The sequence below is a fragment of the Rhinatrema bivittatum genome, chromosome 11, assembly GCF_901001135.1.
Source record: "Rhinatrema bivittatum chromosome 11, aRhiBiv1.1, whole genome shotgun sequence".
NCBI classification, from domain to species: Eukaryota; Metazoa; Chordata; class Amphibia; order Gymnophiona; family Rhinatrematidae; genus Rhinatrema; species Rhinatrema bivittatum.
In genome coordinates, this window is record NC_042625.1 from 101,640,643 (window position 1) to 101,661,629 (window position 20,987).

General features: G+C 48.7%; 1 protein-coding gene across 4 annotated transcripts in view; it reads left to right on the forward strand.

Annotated features, from left to right (window-relative positions):
* MACF1 (microtubule actin crosslinking factor 1) overlaps nucleotides 1-20,987 on the forward strand; it is a 513,108-nt gene that overhangs the window by 209,861 nt on the left and 282,260 nt on the right. For 3 of the 4 annotated variants that reach the window (XM_029570961.1, XM_029570962.1, XM_029570960.1), the window contains 4 exons: nucleotides 16,185-16,334; nucleotides 16,422-16,655; nucleotides 18,131-18,280; nucleotides 19,170-19,682. In XM_029570961.1, the coding sequence (XP_029426821.1) occupies nucleotides 16,185-16,334; nucleotides 16,422-16,655; nucleotides 18,131-18,280; nucleotides 19,170-19,682 (1,047 nt within the window). Of the gene's footprint in view, nucleotides 1-16,181; nucleotides 16,335-16,421; nucleotides 16,656-18,130; nucleotides 18,281-19,169; nucleotides 19,683-20,987 lie in introns of all 4 variants that reach the window. The other variant, XM_029570959.1, reaches the window with a different exon arrangement.

Below are 20,987 nucleotides of genomic sequence, written 5' to 3' on the forward strand. Positions count from 1 at the left end.
CGCTAGGGATAACGCTCTCTCTCTTACCTGGGTTAGTCTTGCTGTTTTGATTAATGGAATAGTTAGCAGTGCTTTGTTGGCTGATCTTAGGTTTCTGTTGGGGATGTGTACACGAAGGGCCGTGTTTAGCCAGTCTGCGTTTTCGTTGTGTATTAATTTGTGTATGGTGCATAGCGTTTTGTACTGTATTCTTTGTTCACTGGGAAGCCAGTGTAATTCAGCCAGTGTTTCGGTGATGTGGACAAGTAAAGAATGCATGACATTGTGTGGTCTGAGTGAGGAAGGAACAACCCAGGAAAGGTCTGCAGGTGAAGGCACCAGGGAATAATGAAGCAAACGGAGAGAGGTGGATCTAAAAGTAACATCTTCTATTGGGTTAGAAACGAGAGAGCCTTCCCCTGACTGATGGTGTGAGCTCTTACTTTAAACCATACACTCTGTACAGGGGCACAGGCCTTCGCAGACAGTCAATAACATTTTTTATCACTTTTCTTGATTGTCTGAAATGAAAAAATGCAGGTCAACATACAGGCTGTTGGTGAGATATTTGTTTTGGACTAACTTAACATACGTATGACGAGCTTGTGAGAATTTTACTGACTTTATCAGGTCACATTAATCCAAACAAAGAAGGATTAAATAGTCATTTCCTAGCGTGTAGCAGATGGACTCAGGACCAATGGGTATAGTGTACTCCTGATAGCAGTTGGAGATGGATCAGATTTCAATCTAACTTCAGTCCTAGTACATATACCCCTGCAGGAAGTGCAGCTCTTCAATATTTTCCATCGCCATAGCAGTTAGGGACTCTCTGTGCGCTCTCACAGTGTTAGAACAAATTCAACGGAGAAAACCCAAAACAGAAGAAAACCTACCTCTACAGACGAGCCCTGCTCTCCTGTGGTGATACCCTCGGGTCCCTCCCCCAGTTGAGAATTCCCGAGGTGATTTCCGTGGTCCCTCGGAGGTAAGCCTCGGTCGGTCGGCCGATCCGTGGCGGGGACCTAGCCCCCGATCTCTGGTGCAGCTGAGAGGCAGTGGGTGCATCCTCGAGCGTGGCGGTGAAGGTATTTGTCCTCTGCCCCCGCAGCCGGAGACCGCCCGGAACGAAACCGGGAAGTCCTGAAGACAAGGTAAGGTAGAAATCTTCAGCATAGACTCTGGTCTCCGAGGTCGAGGAGTCGCACAGGTTGCCGGCCGGGACCAGTGTCGCCGGGTTGATCCACCCTAACACGGCCAGGCCCCGGCTAGATCCAAGGGTCCTCCCACGTGGAGACCCTCCGAGGTGGTCGTCATATTGCCTGCGTAGTCGCCATCGCCATCTTGGCCTTATTCGCCGCTCTGTCCGCCGTCTCGATCCAGGCGCACAAGGCTAGCTAGGCGCACAAAATACATGTGTGCATAAAGTTACATGCACAAGTGTCGTGCGCATAAGTTATACGCGCATTGCTCGCCTACCGGCTAGGCGCATACCTGTGACTTGGGCGCACAACCCGCACACACATCTTAGGCGCACCGGAGCGCATAAAGATTTACGCACCTATACCCATGGCACCACCGGAAACGGAGATCAAGGCTCAAGGCCTCTGCCCAGCATGCCACGTTAGAGCCACACAAAATGAAGAGGCCAACGCCCTGTGCGTTCAGTGCAAGGAGGCCCTGGGAGATCCAGTCCAGGGCCAGTACCACTCGGGGCTGAGTACTAACTCCTCAGTGAGTACCCCGGACCTAGCAAATTCCAGCGGGACACTCCCTCAAACGGGGACCCCCAGGGAGATGGCGCTTCTTAGCTTGGACCCAGTGTCTATCTCATGGGTGGAATTCTTCAAAGGCCTACACACCTTCGTTCACATGCAGACAAAGCCTCCGGCTAAACAGCCACAGCCTCCACCAGAAGACCTTTATGCCCCAGGCCCCTCTAGGCCCAGACAAATGTTTCCACCACCCAGAAGCCCCACCTACGGGGACACGGACAACTCTGAAGGGGAATCAGAACCCCTAGAAGAGGGGGAACTCCCCCCGGGGACAGAGCCTCACTGAAAAATGAGACGCTTCTTCACCAAGGACGAGCTCCCAGACCTGGTCACCCACAGCCTGAAGGAGCTTGCTATCCCGGGCACAAGTGCTTCAGGGGAGCCTAAGACGAATCCCCTGCTAGAGGGACTCCGCCAGACCTCTCGCCATTTCCCTCTGTTACAAGCTGTCCAGCAGCTAATTGACCTGAATGGAGTGCTCCAGAGTCCACATTCAAAGGGGGACGAGCTATGGCAGCCATGTACCCCCTGGACCCGGTGGCCAAAGGCCTTCTGACATGCCCAAAAGTGGATGCCATGGTCTGCGCAGTCTCGAAGCGCACTATTATCCCAGTGGAGGGAGGTGCAGCGCTCGAAGATGCTCATGACTGACGTCTGGAATCCATCCTTAAACAGTCCTTTGACGTCGCCGCTATGTCCCTACAAATAGCGTCCTGCTGCACCGTGGTAACACGTGCCTGCCTATCACAGACTAGGAGCAACACCCCTGGGGAAGCCATGGAACCAGCAGTATCATTCCTTGCAGATGCTGCTTCCGATCTGGTGCGCACAGCGGCCAGAGGAGTGTCATCCGCTGTGGCAGCCACGAGACAACTCTGGCTCCGAAGCTGGTCGGCCAACGCATCTTCCAAAACGAGACTCACGGAGGATGCCCTTCAAAGGGTCCCTCCTGTTCGGCAGCGAACTAGAGAAACTGGCTAACAAATGGGGCGAGTCCCCATTGCCGCGCCTACCGGAGGACAGGAATAAGAGAAACCAGCGACCCTTCTCCCGGTCCTCCAGGGGCAGAGGTTCACAGAGCTTCAACCCATACAGAATTAATTATCAAGCACCCCGTCCTACAGGCAGAAACCAGTTCTTTCAGAACAAGCACAACAAAAGGGGAACCAGTTCGGGTCCAGGCCCCAGCCGCACCCCACAATGAGATTCAGCCGACCCGTCCAAGGGAAGAAGCCATAGGGGGCAGACTAGCCCTATTCTACCACAGATGGGTCGATATAACTTCAGACAAGTGGGTCCTAACCATCATTCGAGAGGGGTACTACCTGGATTTCCTACGAACCCTTCCGGACATGTTCATGGAATCCCCCTGCCACGACCTCTCCAAAAGGGTGGCAGTGGAAGCTGCACTGACCACCATAACTGACCACCTCGAGGCCATAACCCCAGTACCTCCACAAGAAATAAATACTGGGCATTATTCTATCTATTTTATCGTCCCCAAGAAAGAGGGGACATTCAGGCCCATCCTGGACCTCAAGTCGGTCAACCGCCACCTGAGGATTCCCCGCTTCCGCATGGAAACCCTACGCTCTGTAATAAGGGCGATACAACAGGAAGAGTTTCTCACATCCCTGGATCTTTCGGAAACCTATCTACACATCCCAATCCATCATCAGCGCTTCCTACGCTTCAAAATCCTGGACCATCACTACCAGTTCCAGGCACTACCCTTCCGGTTAGCCACAGCACCCCGGACGTTCACAAAGATCATAGTGGTGGCGGCGGCGGCAACACTGAGGAAGGAAGGAATCCTTGTACACCTTTACCTAGACAATTGGCTGATCAGGGCAAAATCCCCAGAGGAAAGTCACCAAGCAACCAACAGAGTCAAAACTCTACTGGAGAGCCTCGGATGGGTGGTCAACACAAACAAGAGTTGTCTACAACCCTCACAGTCTCTGGAATACCTAGGAGTCTGATTCGACACCAAAGACGACAAGGTCAGCCTGACTCCCACAAGGAGATCAAAACTGAGAAATCGGTTACAAACCCTGCTGAGCGAACCTCGCCCCACAGCATGGGATTACCCACAAGTCCTCGGTCTGATGGCATCCACACTGGAAGTAGTGCCATGAGTACGAGCTCACATGAGACCCCTACAGCGCTCACTTCTATCGCGATGGAATCCACTGTCTCAGAACTATGCCGTACGTCTACCCCTCCCGGGCAGAGATCGGACCCAGCTACGATGGTGGCTGCAGGTCAGCCACCTGAGCCAGGGAACAAGACTATCTTCACCAACCTGGACCCTGCTCACCAAAGACGCCAGTCTACGAGGATGGGAGCACAATGCCAGGAGCTAACCGCCCAAGGGCAGTGGAACACAGAAGAGTCGGGATGGAACATCAACCGCCTAGAAGCGCGGGCGGTCAGACTAGCCTGCCTACGGTTCATTCACAGACTCCGAGATAAAGCGGTCAGAGTAATGTCGGACAACGCCACAACAGTGGCCTTCATCAACCGTCGGGGGGGAACCAGAAGCCAACAGGTGTCTCTGGAAATAGAGCCCCTAATGTCGTGGGCGAAAGTAAATCTCTAGGAGATCTCTGCCGTCCACATGGCCGGGAAAGACAACATCACGGCAGACTATCTCAGCAGAGAAAGTCTAGACCTAGGAGAATGGAAGCTGTCGTCCGCAGCGTTCCAAATGATAGTGAACCGGTGGGGGACACCAGACATAGACCTTCTGGCAAACCGGTCCAACACCCAAGTACCCAGGTACTTCAGCCGCAGGCGGGAACCTCAGTCCCTGGGGATCGATGCCCTGGTACAGACCTGGCCACAGGGGGCTCTATTATACGCCTTCCCGCGTGGCCACTATTGGACACAATCATTCACAAGATTCAGCTACACAGGGGACTAGTACTTCTGGTGGCCCCAGACTGGCCAAGAAGACCGTGGTAGGCAGACATGAGAAGACTGCTGGCAGGGACCCCCCTGCCACTGCCTCCACACAGAGACCTGCTTCAGCAAGGGCCGATCCTCCACAAGGATCCAGCTCAATTCTCTCTTACGGCCTGGCCCTTGAGAGGGCTTGCCTGAGAGAGTGCGGATACTCAGGGGCTGTAATCAACACCCTACACCGAGCATGCAAGTTCTCCACATCTTTAACGTACATAAGGATTTGGAGAGTATTCGAAGCCTGGTGCGAAGACCACGACGACATGCCATGCTCAGTCAAAGTTCCCATGATCTTGGAATCCCTGCAGAACGGGCTACAGAAGGGTCTGTCCCTCAACTCCATCAAGGTACAGGTGGCCGCTTTGTCATGCTGTGGCACCAAGAGTGAGGGCGACAGCATAGCCTCTCACCCGGACGTTTCACGCTTCCTGAAAGGAGTCAAACACATCCGCCCACCCCTAAATTGGCGTTACCTCTTTGGAATCTCAACCTGGTCCTGGAGTTTCTAGCAGGAGCCTCCTTCAGGCCCCTCCGAGGACTCTCTCTCCGACTATTAACTTTAAAGACAGCATTCCTGCTGGCAGTTTGTTCAGCCCGCTGCATTTCAGAACTACAGGCACTGTCCTGCCGTGAGCCGTTCCTCAGTCTCACCCCGAGAACCATCCAGCTAAGCATGGTCCTTTCGTTCCTTCCCAAAGTGGTATCACACTTCCATCTTAACCAAACCATATCGCTACCATCGCCGGATGAGTTGAAGAATTCGGAAGAAGCTCGTAGTCTACGCCACCTCAACATCGGCAGAATCCTATCCAGATACCTGGAAATGTCGGAACTCTTACAAAAAACGGACCACCTATTCGTCCTTCACAGCGGGAAGGGACAAGGGGAAGTGGCCTCGCAGGCAACCATAAACCGCTGGATCAAGGAAGTCATCAAGGCGGCCTACGGAGATGCAGGCAAGCCGCCACCTCTACAGGTTAAAGCCCATTCTACTAGAGCCCAGGCAGTGTCCTGGGCAGAAACCAGAATGTTGTCACCCGCCGAGATTTGCAGGGTGGCGACATGGTCCTCCATCCACATCTTCTCCAGGTTCTACTGCCTGGATGTTCAGGCTCGGGAGGACACGGCATTTGCAAGGGCAGTACTAAGTGGGTCACGGGCAGCCTCCCACCCGGTTCGGGAGTAGCTTTTATACATCCCATTGGTCCTGAGTTCATCTGCTACACGCTAGGAAATGGAGAAATTGCTTACCTGATAATTTCGTTTTACTTAGTGTAGACAGATGGACTCAGCATCCCGCCCACGGCTGCCGTTACACAGGGCCTTCAAATGATTCAAGGGTAAGCCATGCTTTCCTTCACTTTGGACACCCATCCTACCAGGTGTCGACATATTCCGGTTGAGGGCACTGGCGGTCTCCAGCTATAGCCAATTCAACCAGATCAAGTTATAAAGTTTAACCAAGTTATGAAGTTATTCAAGTTAATCAAATTAGTCAGTCACACACATATCCACAATGCTTTTCGAGGAGAATACTGAAGAGCTGCTCTTCTGCAGGGGTATATGTACTAGGGGCTGATGTCAGATTGAAATCTGATCCATCTCCAACTGCTATCAGGAGCACACTATACCCATGGGTCCTGAGTCCATCTGTCTACACTAAGGAAAACGAAATTATCAGGTAAGTAATTTCTCCAGTTTTCTCTGTGGAAAAAGGTAAACAGTGGAGTGCTTCAGGGATCTGTACTTGGACCCGTGCTTTTTAATATATTTATAAATGATCTGGAAAGGGGGGTACAAGTGAAGAAATCAAATTTGCGGATGATACAAACTTATGCAGAGTAGTTAAATCTCAGGCAGATTGTGATGAATTGCAGGAGGACCTTGCAAGACTGGAAGATTGGGCATCAAAATGGCAGATTAAATTTAACGTGTGCAAGATGATGCATATAGGGAAAAATAACCCTTGCTGTAGTTACACGATGTTAGGTTCTATCTTAGAAGTTGCCAACAGGAAAGAGATCTAGGCATCATAGTGGATAATACATTGAAATTGTCGGCTCAGTGTGCTGCGGCAGTCAAAAAAGCAAACAATATTAGGAATTATTAGGAAGGGAATGGTTAATAAAATGGAAAATGTCATAATGCCTCCATATCTCTCCATGGTGAGACTGCACCTTGAATACTGTGTACAATTCTGGTCGCCGCATCTCAAAAAGGATATAGCTGTACTGGAGAAAGTGCAGAGAAGGGCGACCAAAATGATAAGGGGCATGGAACGGCTCCCCTATGAGAAAAGGCTGAAGAAGTTTAGGGCTGTTCAGTTTGGAGAAGAGACTGAGGGGGGATATGATAGAGGTCTACAAAATCATGAAAGGACTTGAACAAGTTAATACAAATCGGTTATTTACTCTCTCAGATAATAGGACCAGGGGGCACTCCATGAAGTTAGCAAGTAGCTCATTTAAAACAAATTGAAGAAAATTATTTCACTCTGTGCATAGTTAAGCTCTGGAATTCATTGCCAGTGGATGTGGTTAGCAGTCAGTGTAACTGGGTTTAAAAAAGGTTTGGATAAGTTCCTAGAAGAAAAATCCATAACCGAAATTAATAAGCAATAGTAGCTTGTGATTTATCTAATGTTTGGGTACTTGCCAGGTACTTGTGACTTGGATTGACCACTGTTGGAAACAGGATACTGGGCTTGATGGACTTGTGGTCTGACCCAGTATGGCATTTCTGATGTTCTTATGTAGAGACTCTGCTGTGTAACTCTTCCCTTTTCTGGTTTCACCAGGAACTTGACATGCTTCTGCCTGACAATAAACTACGTCTCAATACCATGGCTTTTGATGTTCGGGTCTTTGTTTCTGAAAATGCCCAAGATTTGACTTCTCAACAGAGTGGACAACTGCTGAGTCTCTTGAGTGAGCTGCAGAGCGCTTTCCAAGAACTGTTGGAGCGCGTGGCATCTTGGATGGAGACGCTGCATGCAGCAGAGGTGACGCTCACCCAGCAGCACAAGAGCATGTTTCTGCTGCTTGCTTGAATGGATCCTTTTGTAGTTTTCTGCACTCTTTTTCATACATGTGCTCTCACCCACCATTATCGTATGTTCATGAAAAGAGGAGCATAGTGCAGCAAGGATGACGTATCTGACACACTATCTCCTGCTTTCTGTATCTAGCAAATCAGGCTTAGTGAGTTTAAGTCTTATGGGAAGGGTATTTTGGTCACCTTCTCGATCTGCTTCATCTGCTGGAACAGACTTACCCTGCTTACCAGAAGTTGGTCAAAAGAAAGGAAACTGTGCTAGAACCCTGTTTGTAGCATTAAGTCTGAGGAGCTGCACCCTGCACAGAATTCGATATCCCAGGCCTTTTGGGTCACTTTCATGCTGTATTTCTCAGAAGCTGCTCGGCAGGTCATGGGAATAACACTACTGGATCACTAGTTAGTATCATTTATGGCAAAAACTAGGATGATAACCTGAGCGTCTTTGAATCACATTGAGACTTAAGGAACTTAGTTACTCTGGAGGAAAGGGTGATATGATAGAAGCATTCAGATATCTTAGTGGGCTTTAATAAAGCTTCAAGATGGCAGCAATTGCTGTAGAACTAGAAACTTGAGGACAAGGGGTCATGATATGAAGCTGGAGGAAAAGAGGTTCACAGGAAATAGATGAAATACTGGAAAACCCAACCATTAAGGTAGCAGTAAGCAGATCACGATAGAATTCCAGCGTGCTTAGGACAGGAAAGGGGAAGCGAGGGTAGAGGAGCTGGGGGCTCAGTTTAAGTATGAAGATGCACCTGCTTATCCAGTCACCGAGGTAGAGGGCCAGAAGGGAAAGAGAAAATTGACTTGTGTGGAGGGGAAATACAGCTGCTGTTCAGCATGGAGCAATGGTCAGGCTTTTGTACACTTGCATATAGAAGCTGGAGGATGTGGCAAGTTGTTTAACATGTAAAGCTGTGAGGTCCTGCTAGTGGTAAAGCTTGGAAGATCTCTTAGTACAGGGGCAGTAGTATAGATGATGACCAGAGACAGAGGTAGTGTAAGCAGGAGCAGTGGCAGACTGCAAGTATTCACTATGTTAATATATTATTTTTAATAACACGGTTTGTCAATAACCTGTTGTCTGTCCTTGTGGTGTTAACCTGTTTGCTTTGCTTTTTTCAGATTGTGTTCACCCATCCTAACACAGAAGATTTTGCTTTGCAGTGGAAGAGCTCTTAAGATTATCACTATTAAAAAGCAGAAGCTGAGTGCTTGGTTTTTGGTTCAGAATAAGCACTTTGTAAGCTTAGATGCCAGTACTCCTTATTAGTGAGGATCACTTGGTTCTGTATTGCAAGGACATTTGGAATTTACCATCCTGCTCAGCTGCTCGGATAGGTGGAAGTGTGTGTGTGTTGCAGAAAGTGCCACTCGGGGGAATGAGAACAGCCACAGAAAGCCAGCTCTGGTCATATCCAAAACTTCAGCAAGTTGTAACAAAAATACTTCGCTTCATTGATTCTGTTTGCACATGTTGTCTTTGTAAATAATGTGATAGGTTCTAAAGCTGAATGAAAAAGAAATGAGAAACAGTATCTGTAAAACTCCTTTTTAATTATTTGTGATTCATGCTTGTTTCACTCTGAGCATCAGTTTTAAGGCAGTGGAAGGAAATGGGCCGAATATAGAAATAATGCTGATTCTTGTATGTCTTAGAGATTTTGTATGAGCTGTTCCTGTATGTACCCGGATCAGTCCAGACCGTGGGATGAGGCTCCTGTCCAGCAGAGGGAGACAGAGAAAAACTGAAAAGGTCTCCTATATCAGGACAGTGCTCACCCTGTGTCCCTTCAGTATTTCTCTGTCTCCCAGCAGACGCAGGCAGTTAACCTGTGGTTCCCTGGCTTTCTCTGTTTTCCACACTGTGGTGATTTCTTTTTCTCCTTCTGATTGTTTTCAGGATCAAGCAAGTATTGATTCATTTCTATATGTAAAAAAAAAATAAAAATTGAAGGAAATCAAACTTCTTGTCTATGTGAGACAGCTCTGTGTCACAGCTCTTACAGGGTCCCGGGGGGATCTTCCCCTTGAGTACTCAGCCTGGGACCCCTCTTCCCGGTGACCATTTGCCTGGCTTAAAGGGATGATACTGGTGGTCCAGTCACTCCCCCTTTTCGCATCTGCCTCAGGTCCTTCAGCAGAGAGGCTCTCGTTCCTCTGCTTGTTTCTTTGGGGGAGGGAAAAAGTCCATCGGAGGCAGAGCTTACCCGCACTTTTCATTGCAGCCGCGCCTGCGGGGGTTTTCCCCTCTCTGCCTGCACAGCTGAGTCGGCTCCATTTTCTGGCTGTCTGCGTGGTTTCTCTCCCCCTCCTGCTCATGCTGCATCCAACGGGCTGTGCGCTGTTTTGTCTGCCCAGAGGGGAGGGACCCTCCGCGGCAGCTGCGAAATTAACTACCTGAGGTCGGGCTGCGGAATGGCGGCCATCGTGTCCTCTGGTATCGCTGCGGATCCGAGCCCTGAGGGAGAGGGAGAGCCGGTTTCTAACTCCTCGCCGTCTGATTTATTTATTTAACATTTTTCTATACCGACCTTCATGGTGGTAACCATATCAGATCGGTTTACATACAACAGGAAGGAACTTTAACAATAAATAATCATTTAACAGAAGGAGCAAAGTTACAATCAACAAGGAGGATAAACTTGGAAGCATAGGTAGCTGGAAAAAAGAGTAGAAGGAGACAAATAGCTGAGAACATAATAACAATACAGGTTAGAATTTGTATATTTTGGCTGCTTAGGGGTTTCTAATTCCAGTCCTGGAATTTGAGTCCTGCCTACTCCCCGGGTGCAACTCTGGATGGCTCCCACAATGCCCTTCATCCCTCTTTGCCTGGGAAAGTTCAACACTGTTTTTTCTCTATAATTGGTTCTTTTATTGCACAAATCTTTTCTGGCCAGTGACAGGAGCAAGATGATGACTCCTCCCCCCCACCCCCCTCCGGGCAAGGATTTCTCGGGTCACCACCGCCCAGGCTATAAATCTCCGGGTCTACCTGGTGCCTCTAGGGTCAGGACCGTACCGGGCATACCGGATCCTTCGGACCCTCCGTAGCCACCTCCTATGCCAGATCCTCTGCCAGATCCAGACACAACTATAGATTTGGTTCCCTGGACTTTTGCGCATATGCATCTCTTGCAGAAAGCTTTGCTGTCCTGCTGGAAACCGGTCTCGGAGAAGTTTCAGATGCCCTTTCCACTTTCCGATGTTCCCATTGACAGCATGCAGTGGTGACTCTCCCAATGCTCTTGCAGATGCCTCAGTGGATTGTTGTCACAACGGATGCCAGCCTCCCCGACTGAGGAGAGGTGTGTCGGAATCAGTCTACTCCGGGATGATGGACCCCATTCCAGTCTCAGTGGCACATCAATCGTCTGGAGACCCGAGCGGTCTGTCTGGCTCTCCAGTCCTTTCTGCCCTTGCTTCATCACCAAGCTATGCGACTCCTCTCCGACAATCCCACCACGGTAGCTTTCATCAATCGCACCGGTGGCCTTGGAAGCCAGCAAGCTGCTAGCCTGGGCAGAGCACCATCTGGAACGGATAGCGGCCTTTCACCTTGTGGGGTAGGAGAACACTCAAGCCGACTTGCTGAGTCGTCCGCATCTAGTCCCCGGAGAGTGCGAGTTGTCCGGAAAGGCGAGGGATTGGATCGTGCACGAGTTGGGGGTCTCTCACTTAGACTTGATGGCTACTTTGAGAAATGCAAGGGCCCCCCAGATTCTTCAGCCGCAAAAGGGAGCACTGCTCGGAAGGTGCGGATGCCCTGGTCCTACCCTTGCGACGTCCTCTTTTACGTGTTCCCACCTTGGCCTCTGGTGGGAAAGGTACTCAGCAGAGTAGAATTCCACAGGGGGCTGGAGCTCCAAGCCCTGTCTTGTAGGGAGCTTTTCCTTCACTTTCTGATTCAGGCGTTTCCCTCAAACTGGTTTCATCCTTCCTGCCAAAGGTTGTGTCCCCCTTTTCTTGTAAATCAGTCAGTGGAGCTCCCTGCTTTTCTCCAGAGGACATTGCGAACACGCCTGGCATGGATCTGCAGCGCCTTGATGTGAAGAGGGTCCTACTGCAATATTTGCAGGTGACTAACGATTTTCCATGCACTCTGATGCCACTGTGAATGGAGATATATGGGCATACTTTTCCATGCCACAGTATCATGCCACTCTGAATGGAGATATATGGGCATACTTTTCCATGCCACAGTATCATGCCACTCTGAATGGAGATATATGGGCATACTTTTCCATGCCACAGTATCATGCCACTCTGAATGGAGATATATGGGCATACTTTTCCATGCCACACTATAATGCCACTCTGAATGGAGATATACGGGCATACTTTTCCATGCCACACTATGATGTGACTCTGAATGGAGATATATGGGCATACTTTTCCATGCCACTCTATGATGCCACTGTGAATGGAGATATATGGGCATACTTTTCCATGCCACTCTATGATGCCACTGTGAATGGAGATATATGGGCATACTTTTCCATGCCACACTATGATGCTATTCTGAATGGAGATATATGGGCATACTTTTCCATGGCACACTATGATGCTATTCTGAATGGAGATATATGGGCATACTTTTCCATGCCACACTATGATGTGACTCTGAATGGAGATATATGGGCATACTTTTCCATGCCACACTATGATGTGACTCTGAATGGAGATATATGGGCATACTTTTCCATGGCACTCTATGATGTGACTCTGAATGGAGATATACGGGCATACTTTTCCATGCCACACTATGATGTGACTCTGAATGGAGATATATGGGCATACTTTTCCATGCCACTCTATGATGCCACTCTGAATGGAGATATACGGGCATACTTTTCCATGCCACACTATGATGTGACTCTGAATGGAGATATATGGGCATACTTTTCCATGCCACTCTATGATGTGACTCTGAATGGAGATATATGGGCATACTTTTCCATGCCACACTATGATGTGACTCTGAATGGAGATATATGGGCATACTTTTCCATGCCACACTATGATGTGACTCTGAATTTTTTATTTTTATTTATTTATTATTTTTATATACCGACTTCGATCTCAATTGAGATATCACACCGGTTTACGCACTTTTCGAGTCTCTGATCATCTCTTTGTCTTGTGGAGTGGGCCGAGTAAGGGGAATAAGACTTCTAAAGGTACTATCGCTCGCTGCCTAAATGACGGTTGCGTTGGCGTATATTTGTCAGGGCCGGTTGCTTCCAGAAGGCTTAAAAGCTCACTCCTTACATTCTCAGGCTACTCCTTGGGCGGAGAGTGAGTTCGTTTCTCCGCACTGGTGGGGAACTCCGGATTTGGATCTCTTTGCCTCCTCCTACAACTGCAAGGTGAGCAAATTCTGCTCCCTGTTCAGGACAGACAGTCTTCCAGCCTCTGACGCCTTTGCCCAACATTGGGGCACGGGTCTCCTGTACATGTATCCTCTTCGGCTGGTCTTGAAGCTCCAGCAGAACCAGGGGATCATAATTTTGGTGACCCGTTATTGGCCCAGACAGGTGTGGTTCCCACTCCTTTGGGACCTATCATCCATCTTGGGGACCTCTCCCGATCTGATCACACAGGATCGGGGCAGACTGCACCATCCAAACCTCCGAGCATTAGCCTTGACTGCCTGACTGTTGAGCGCCTAGTCCTGCAGCCCCTGAACCTCTCTGATGACGTGTCTCAGGTGTTGGCAGCTTTCAAGAAGCCTTCCACCAAGAAGTCTTAACTGAAGTGGAGGAGGTTCTCTGTCTGGTGAGAGGGTCATGGCTTAGATCCCTTCACCTACCCCACTCCGAAGTGCTTGTCTATCTGTGGTACCTCTCTGTGGCTGGGTTAAAAAGCAACTTGGTCAGAGTTCACCTGAGTGCCATCAGCGCTTACCATCAGGGTGTGGGTGGTCTGCCCATTTCTGTGCAACCCATTGTGGGCCGGTTTCTGCGGGGCCTGCTTCAGTTGAAGCTTCCCCTTCGGCCTCCTGTTGTGTCCTGGGACTTCATCATAGTATTGGCATGACTCATCTGTGACCCTTTTAAGCCTTTCCACTCCTGTGCTCTCAAGTTCCTCACCTGGAAGGTTTTCTTCCTGATGGCAATAACTTCGGCGCACGGGGTTAGTGAGCTTCAGGCATTGGTTATGTATCTACCCTACACAAATTATTTCATGATAGGGTGGCCCTGTGTATGCACCCTAAGTCCCTACTGAAGGTGGTGACTGATTTTCATCTCAATCAGTCCATTATTCTGCCCACCTTTTTTCAGAGGCCTCATTCTCACCAGAGAGAATGGGCTCTGCATAGTTTGGACTGCAAGAGGGCTTTAGCTTTCTATCTCGAATGTACAGCAGGCCACAAACAGTCCTCACAGCTCTTTATATCCTTTGACAGGAACAGGCTGGGAGTTGCGGTGGGCAAGCAAACGCTGTCCAACTGGCTGGCAGATTGCATCTCTTTCTGCTGTGCACAGGCGGGCCTTCAGCTCGGAAGCACCATAAAAACTCACTCTGTGGGAGCCATGGCTGCATCAGTTGCCCACTTGCAAGCGATTCCCATTGCCGAAATCTGCAAAGCTGTAATGTGGCACCGCCCACTACTGCTTGGACAAGGATGGTCGACATGACAGTAGTTCTGGCCAATCTGCCTTCACAACCTCTTAAAGGCTTAAACCCAACTCTCCCTGCCTGGAGCCCATTGTTCGGGTTCAGGCTGTCTCCCTAAGTTACCAACAGCACCACAGTTATTTTTGTGCCTGTTGGACATAAGCCTTACCAGGGACAGCCTGTAGCTTGGTATTCACCCATCTGTGAGGACTACCATCCTGCTTGTCCTAGGATAAAGCAGAGTTGCTTACCTGTAACAGGTGTTCTCAGAGGACAGCAGGATGTTAGTCTTCAGGAAACCCGCCCGCCACCCCGCGGAATTGGGTTCTCCTGCGTTTTATTGTTTTATTTTTTCCATCGTGAATTTATATTACGAGACTGAAGAGGGACCCTGCGTGGCCGCACGGATAGTGGCATGCTCAGCGTGCCAGTTCTGAATTTAAACAATGCTTTCAGATGCTGGCCAGCGTCCTTATCTGATAGAAAAGTCCCACGAATTGTTTAATTCTCCAGGACCTAGAAACTTTGACAAAAGTTGTCCGTGCCAGGCTCCATCTGACGATGTCACCCATCTATGAGGACTAACATCCTGCTGTCCTAGGAGAAAATCTGTTAAAGGTAAGCAACTCTGCTATACCTCTACATGTAGTGCAATAGAAATGCACGTCCTCCTAAACTGTGCAACATGAAAAGAGACTTCCCAAAACTAAGGCTTCCCACAAAAGAATGACAGGTCGATGCAAATCACTGAGCGCGCTGGCTAAGCCGTGGTTGGATGTGCATCCACAACCCCTTATGCTTTAATGGGATTAACGCGTCCAAAACACACATCCAACCAAGCACGTAGCTAACAGCACTCATCACTTGCAGATTCATGTTGATTAGGCTATTAGCTATTCTCCCCCAATGCAAAAAACCCCCAAAAAACGTGCACCTGATATGCACATTTTTACCCTCAGAAATGAATGCCTGCCTGGAGCAGGCGTCAACTTCTGAGCAGCCCAAAAAAGTGTACATAAAAGCAGAAAATACTGCTTTTATGTACTTCCTCCGACTTAATATCGTGGTGAAATGTAAGTCAGAGGAACAAAAAGGTCATAATTGTAAAAAAATTTACAAAAAGTGTGCTGGCGGTCAGGTTAGGAAAAAGGATGCTAAATTAATGAGCATCTATTTCCGTAACCCACGGCTGTGCAAAGGCTTGGGAAAACAGACGCTCGTAAAACTGAGTGTCCGTTTTCTTAACCCATTGACAGCCACCTCTTCTGGGCACTTGCTGCTGAGGAGGTGTTAAGGGGTGCACAATTTCCTCTAGCACCTCTTTTTACCGCAGCGGCCAATTTAAATATTAAATCAGGTGCCCTGGAGAGGTCGATCGATGTGCATTAAGAGAGCGCCCGTTTTCCCTGCACCTGAGAGCAAGAAAAATGCTCTAACCTAGGGGCAACAGGCCCAAAATGTTATCCGACCATGTTATCTGACTCTTTCGTCTTTCTTGTATTTCCTTCCTTTATTACTTACTACATTGTTTTAGCAACATGTGCAAATTGTCATGCCAATAGTTTCTTTGAGTTTGAGATGAAGATTAGGAATGCGCACTCCTGAAATAGAGAAGCAGAGGCAAACCCTGAGTGAGCTGGAGCCAGATCCTGCTCTCTGGGCTGTTCCCATTCACATGTGTGTTGAAGATAACTTGGCTGCTTTGCTTTTCAACAGTTTAGACATTTCCAATGAGACATGCTTATTGCCTCCTTTGGTTTCTCCTATTTGCTTCCTAAGCAGACCCTGCAGAAGCAGCAAGCTGCTTGCAGACAGAAGCTGGAGGAGCTGAGTGACTGGCTAACTCAGGCTGAGAGTTCGGTGGCAGAGCATGAAATGGTGACTAGTAAAGGTGAATTTTCCACTCTGCAGCAGACGCAGAAGAATATTAAGGTGAGTTCTGAACTTAAACAATGCTTTCAGATGCTGGCCAGCGTCCTTATCTGATAGCAAAGTCCCATGAATTGTTTAATTCTCCAGGACCTTCAGCAGGACCTTCAGTCTCGAGCTGCCTCCTGTGCTAGCAGCATGAACGCAATGGAAGAGTTCTTGGAAGAGAACCATGCCAAGATGAATCCCAGTGAGATGGCAGCCATGCAGGAGAAGCTACAGCAGGTGAAGAAGCAGTACCAAGCTCTTCACCAGAGAACTGATGCAGCCCAGAAAGAACTGGAAAGCACAATGAGTGCTGCATTGCAGCAAGAAAGAGAAAAGGTAAAATGTGTCCCAGCCTGAGACCCCCTCAGCTGTTCCATGGGGCAGGGAGGTTTCTAGTCCTGTTTGTATTTTAAAAATGAACTTGGATGAGTTCCTATAGGTCAGTGATGGGGAACTAAAACAGGTCAGGCTTTCAGGATATCTACAATGAAATATGCATGAGAGAGCTGCATGCACTGCCTCCAATGTATACAAATCTATCTGGAATTCACCCTCACTGCTGCAAGTTAAAGAAGTTACTGGATGGTCCAGCTTTGTGATATTCCAATTACTACTTTTCCAGGTATTTGCTTTAATTGTCACAACCAGGGCTTCATTTGTAGACAGAAAGGAAGTGAAACTGCAGGGGGTGAGGAGGGCGAGACTGGGATCAGGGCCAGATATGAATACACACCACACCCACACTCCCCACACGCTCGCCACACACTCCCCACACGTGCCACACACACTCCCCACACGCGCCACACACACTCCCCACACGCTCGCCACACACACTCCCCACGCGCGCCACACGCGCTCCCCACACGCGCGCCACACGCGCGCGCCACACACATACACACGGCCTTGTGTCAGGGGAAGCAGCTCTGCTTCCTCCAAGGACTGAGGGGGCCATAAGTGATCCATGCAACTGCTGAATCTGTTCTGCTTTCTCAGAGGAGCCAGAACTGATAAACACTGCCGGTTCAGCTCTGCTTTCTCAGGTGCCAGAGTGCGTCCTCGGGTTGTTGTTTTTTTATCAGACATTAAGCCCTCAGTAATGGAGACAGAAAGGGATTGAATCAGCACAAGTTTGAAAGTTGTGAGCAGTGGTGCCATTCGTCACGACCAGGGATGAAGCCTTGAGAATTGGCATTACTTCTGCTAATTCAAGCCTTTTTGTGCCTCTGTTCTGTGCAGTGTCTGCTTCAGTATCACCCCTTCCCCTTCTGTTCTCTGCAGTACAGGAGACATAACGTGCAGGGAGGGAGAACAAGAGAGGAGAGCAGGGTGACTGCTGGCTCCTGGGTGCTTCAGCCTCAGCCCCTCCTGCTGCTCTGCCTCTGAAGCCTGCCCTCCACCCCCTTCCCTCACAAGTTAAGCCCTGGTTTCAGCTGGAGTTAGGAAGGAATATTTTTCCTAGGAATATTTGGTTGAATTTTTATGGAAGATTTTGTCTTTTTGGCCACAAATAAGTACCCAAAATGTGGATTGTTTTGAAGAAGGTTAAACTTGACCAAATTGTTTTCAGTGTAGTTTCTCACCCTCTCATATTGCAAAGTGTCACCTGAGTCTGGATTTGATGTCCTTGTTCTCTCCTGTTTTGCACTCTGCCCTCTGCTATCCAGTGATAGCTCTCACTTTGGCTCCACGAAGGCTTTATTTTCATGTTTTTTTTACTCCTTGTCCTTAAAATTAGATGATATACCTTGCGATTGATGATACTGTGAATCAGGATCTCTTGAACTCATGCAGATAATGTTGATAATGTTTAGGTGAAAGCTGCTGAGATGCTGGAGGAGTACAGGTGTAAGATTGAACGTCTCCTGGGCAGGGTGGAATCACTGGATGCTGGAGAACTGACCCGCACGTTTCCTAATGTTGTGGCGGCAGAGCAGCTGAACCAGCAGTATGAAAGACTGAAGGTGAGAGCAGATAGCACAAGGCTGCTGTCGTATTAAATGTCCACAACTCTAACAGGCAGAGTAACCACATCCCTTCATGGTATAAGTCTCCACCGTTTTACCTGGCAAGGTTTAGTATTTGACTGAGAATATTTATTTGATTTATATTCCCTTTTTTGGCACTTCAGAGGTCTGAGCAGATTAGATTCAGGCATTATAGTTCTCTCCCTATCCCAGAGGGCTCACAATTTAAGCCTGTACCTGAAGCAATGGAGGGTGAGGTGACTTGCTGTGAGATTTGAACCCTGGCCCCCTGCTCTAACCTCTAGGCTGCTACTCTGCTCCGGTATTTCTTTGCTGATGTAAAAAATGGGGGAACAGAATGTCCTGAATTCGGAATGATTGGAGTCATTGCTAAAATCAAGCTTTGGGCTGGCAATCCAGTTATTGTACCCTAGAAAACATTTCCTTTCTTTATTGCATTTTGGTTCAAGTCCGGATATCTTTTCTGACTGAAGGATGCACATTACAGGCACAGTCCCAGTGCCTTGCAACATTTCTTTTGTCCAAAGTCAATGCACTATGGTAGGAGCAGGGAAAAGTTATAACCAGAACTAGAGAGGCAGTGGCAGGGCAGACTAGGGGGGGCCAACATCTATTATATTATATTATTTTATAGTTTACCTCCAGACGAGCAGAGTCCTAGCAGGCAAGGGGCCATTCATGGTGAGGATAAATGTAGCCAGTGGAATGCATTCTGTGATTTGTTCCTGCAGTTTGGGAAAAAAAATAGATTTTGGCGAACTGCTTATTTCTTTTCAAAGAACATTTCCAAATGTCTTTACAAGTGGAGAGTGTGGGACTCGTCTTTAATACAAGAGACCATGTGTGTGTGTTCTTTATTTTGCAGGCCCATCATGAGGAGCTTCTCTCCCAGCAACAAGACTGCATTCTCTCCACGCAGTCAGCACAGGCCTTTTTGGACAAAGAGAGTCACAGCCTGGTGCCTGATGAGAGGCAGCAACTGCAGAGTAAACTCCTGGAGCTGAAGAGTTGTTATGCTGCGTCCCTGCTGCAGTCAGAAACGCAGCTGAAGTGGGTGCAGTCCTTGAGGGAGGAGCTGCAGAAATTCCTACATGATTACGGGGAGTTTGAGATCTGGCTGCAGCAATCTGAGAAGAAACTGCAAGACATGCTGGAGGAGAGAGGCCAAGCGGAGTCTCTGCGGCCCTTACTCTGCCGCCAAGCCAGTTTCTCAGAGGATGTCATCTCCCACAAAGGGGACTTGCGGTACATCACAAAAGCAGGACAGAAAGTTGTAGACCTGGAAGCCCAGCCAGGTTCTGAGCCGTCAGCATCTTTGTCCCTAGTGAAGGACAAACTGGAAGAAGCAAGCAAAAGATACACAGTCCTACACTCCAAGGTACAGTCAGTCTTCCCCTAGTACAAAGGCGTCTACGTTTCTTTTCTGTTACCCGTTTTCAGAAAGCATAGTGAGCAAAGAGGGAGCTTGTTCCCGTGTTACAAGACAAAGGACCAGGACCAAGAGTGCGCACACAAGCAGCTGCTACGTGTTTGTATGAGGGCAAAGCAAGAAACAAAGATATAACTCTTTATCATACAAGACCTTTGTCAGGCTACATTTCTTTAAAACATGTTCAATGACTTCTAGACTAATTAAGAGATTATTGTGGCTTGGTCTCTTTTTCCTTAGAAGGAAAAGGATTACACTCTAAAAGTACATGCAGATACTCTACAGCAGAGCTTTCCAAAGTGTGTGTCGCGATACATTAGTGTGTCGCCTGCAGTGTTGGAGGTGTGATGCCAGGGCCGCAGGGCTGGCGGAAGCAGGGAACTACAGCCGGAAGATTGGCGGGGCCGTGGTGAAGCGTTACCTCACCACGGCCCGAAGAAAAGGGTCACGTTCACTCTTCCTCCTTCCTGCCTGCGCAGCCCCGGAAGAAAAACGTTGCCGGAGCCGCGTGGGCAGGAAGGAGGAGGAGCATCCGAGGCGTACAGAAGAAGAGCAGCGTTAATCGGCCACTGCATATCCCATGTCGCGGTGGCCCGAGAAGAGGAGGAAACCCGATAGCAGGGCTGCTGCGGATCCCACGTCACGGTGGCCCGAGAAGAGGAGGAAACCCAATAGGGCCGCTATGGATCCCACATTGCGGCCAGAGAAGATCAGGGCCGCTGCAGAGCCCATCCTTCAGCAACCTGCGCAGAGGGACAGCATGTGACAGTGAGAGCCTGTGCTTGAGTGAGAGAGAGCCTGTGTGTGTGAGACTGAGACAGCATGTGCACGAGAGAGACAGTGTGTATGTATGTATGAGAGAGCATGTGAGTGAGACAGCATGTGCACGAGAGAGACAGTGTGTATGTATGTATGAGAGAGAGTATGTGAGAGTGAGATCCTGTGCTTGAGCAAGAGAGCATGTGGGAGTGAGAGTGAGACAGCATGTGCATGAGAGAGACAGTGAGTATGTATGTTATGAGAGAGAGCATGTGAGAGTGAGAGCTGTGGATGTGTGAGATAGACAGCGTGTGAGAATGAGAACTTGATTGTGTGTTTGAGGAAAGAAAACAGAGAGAAAAGAAATAGAAAAAAAAGACCCTGTAAAAGGAATTGGTAAAAAAAACAAGAAAAGGAAGGTGGGAAAAAAAAGCCTGTGACCACCCGATTAGAAAACTAAGATCAGAGAGCAAAGGTAAAAAAAACCTTACTTTT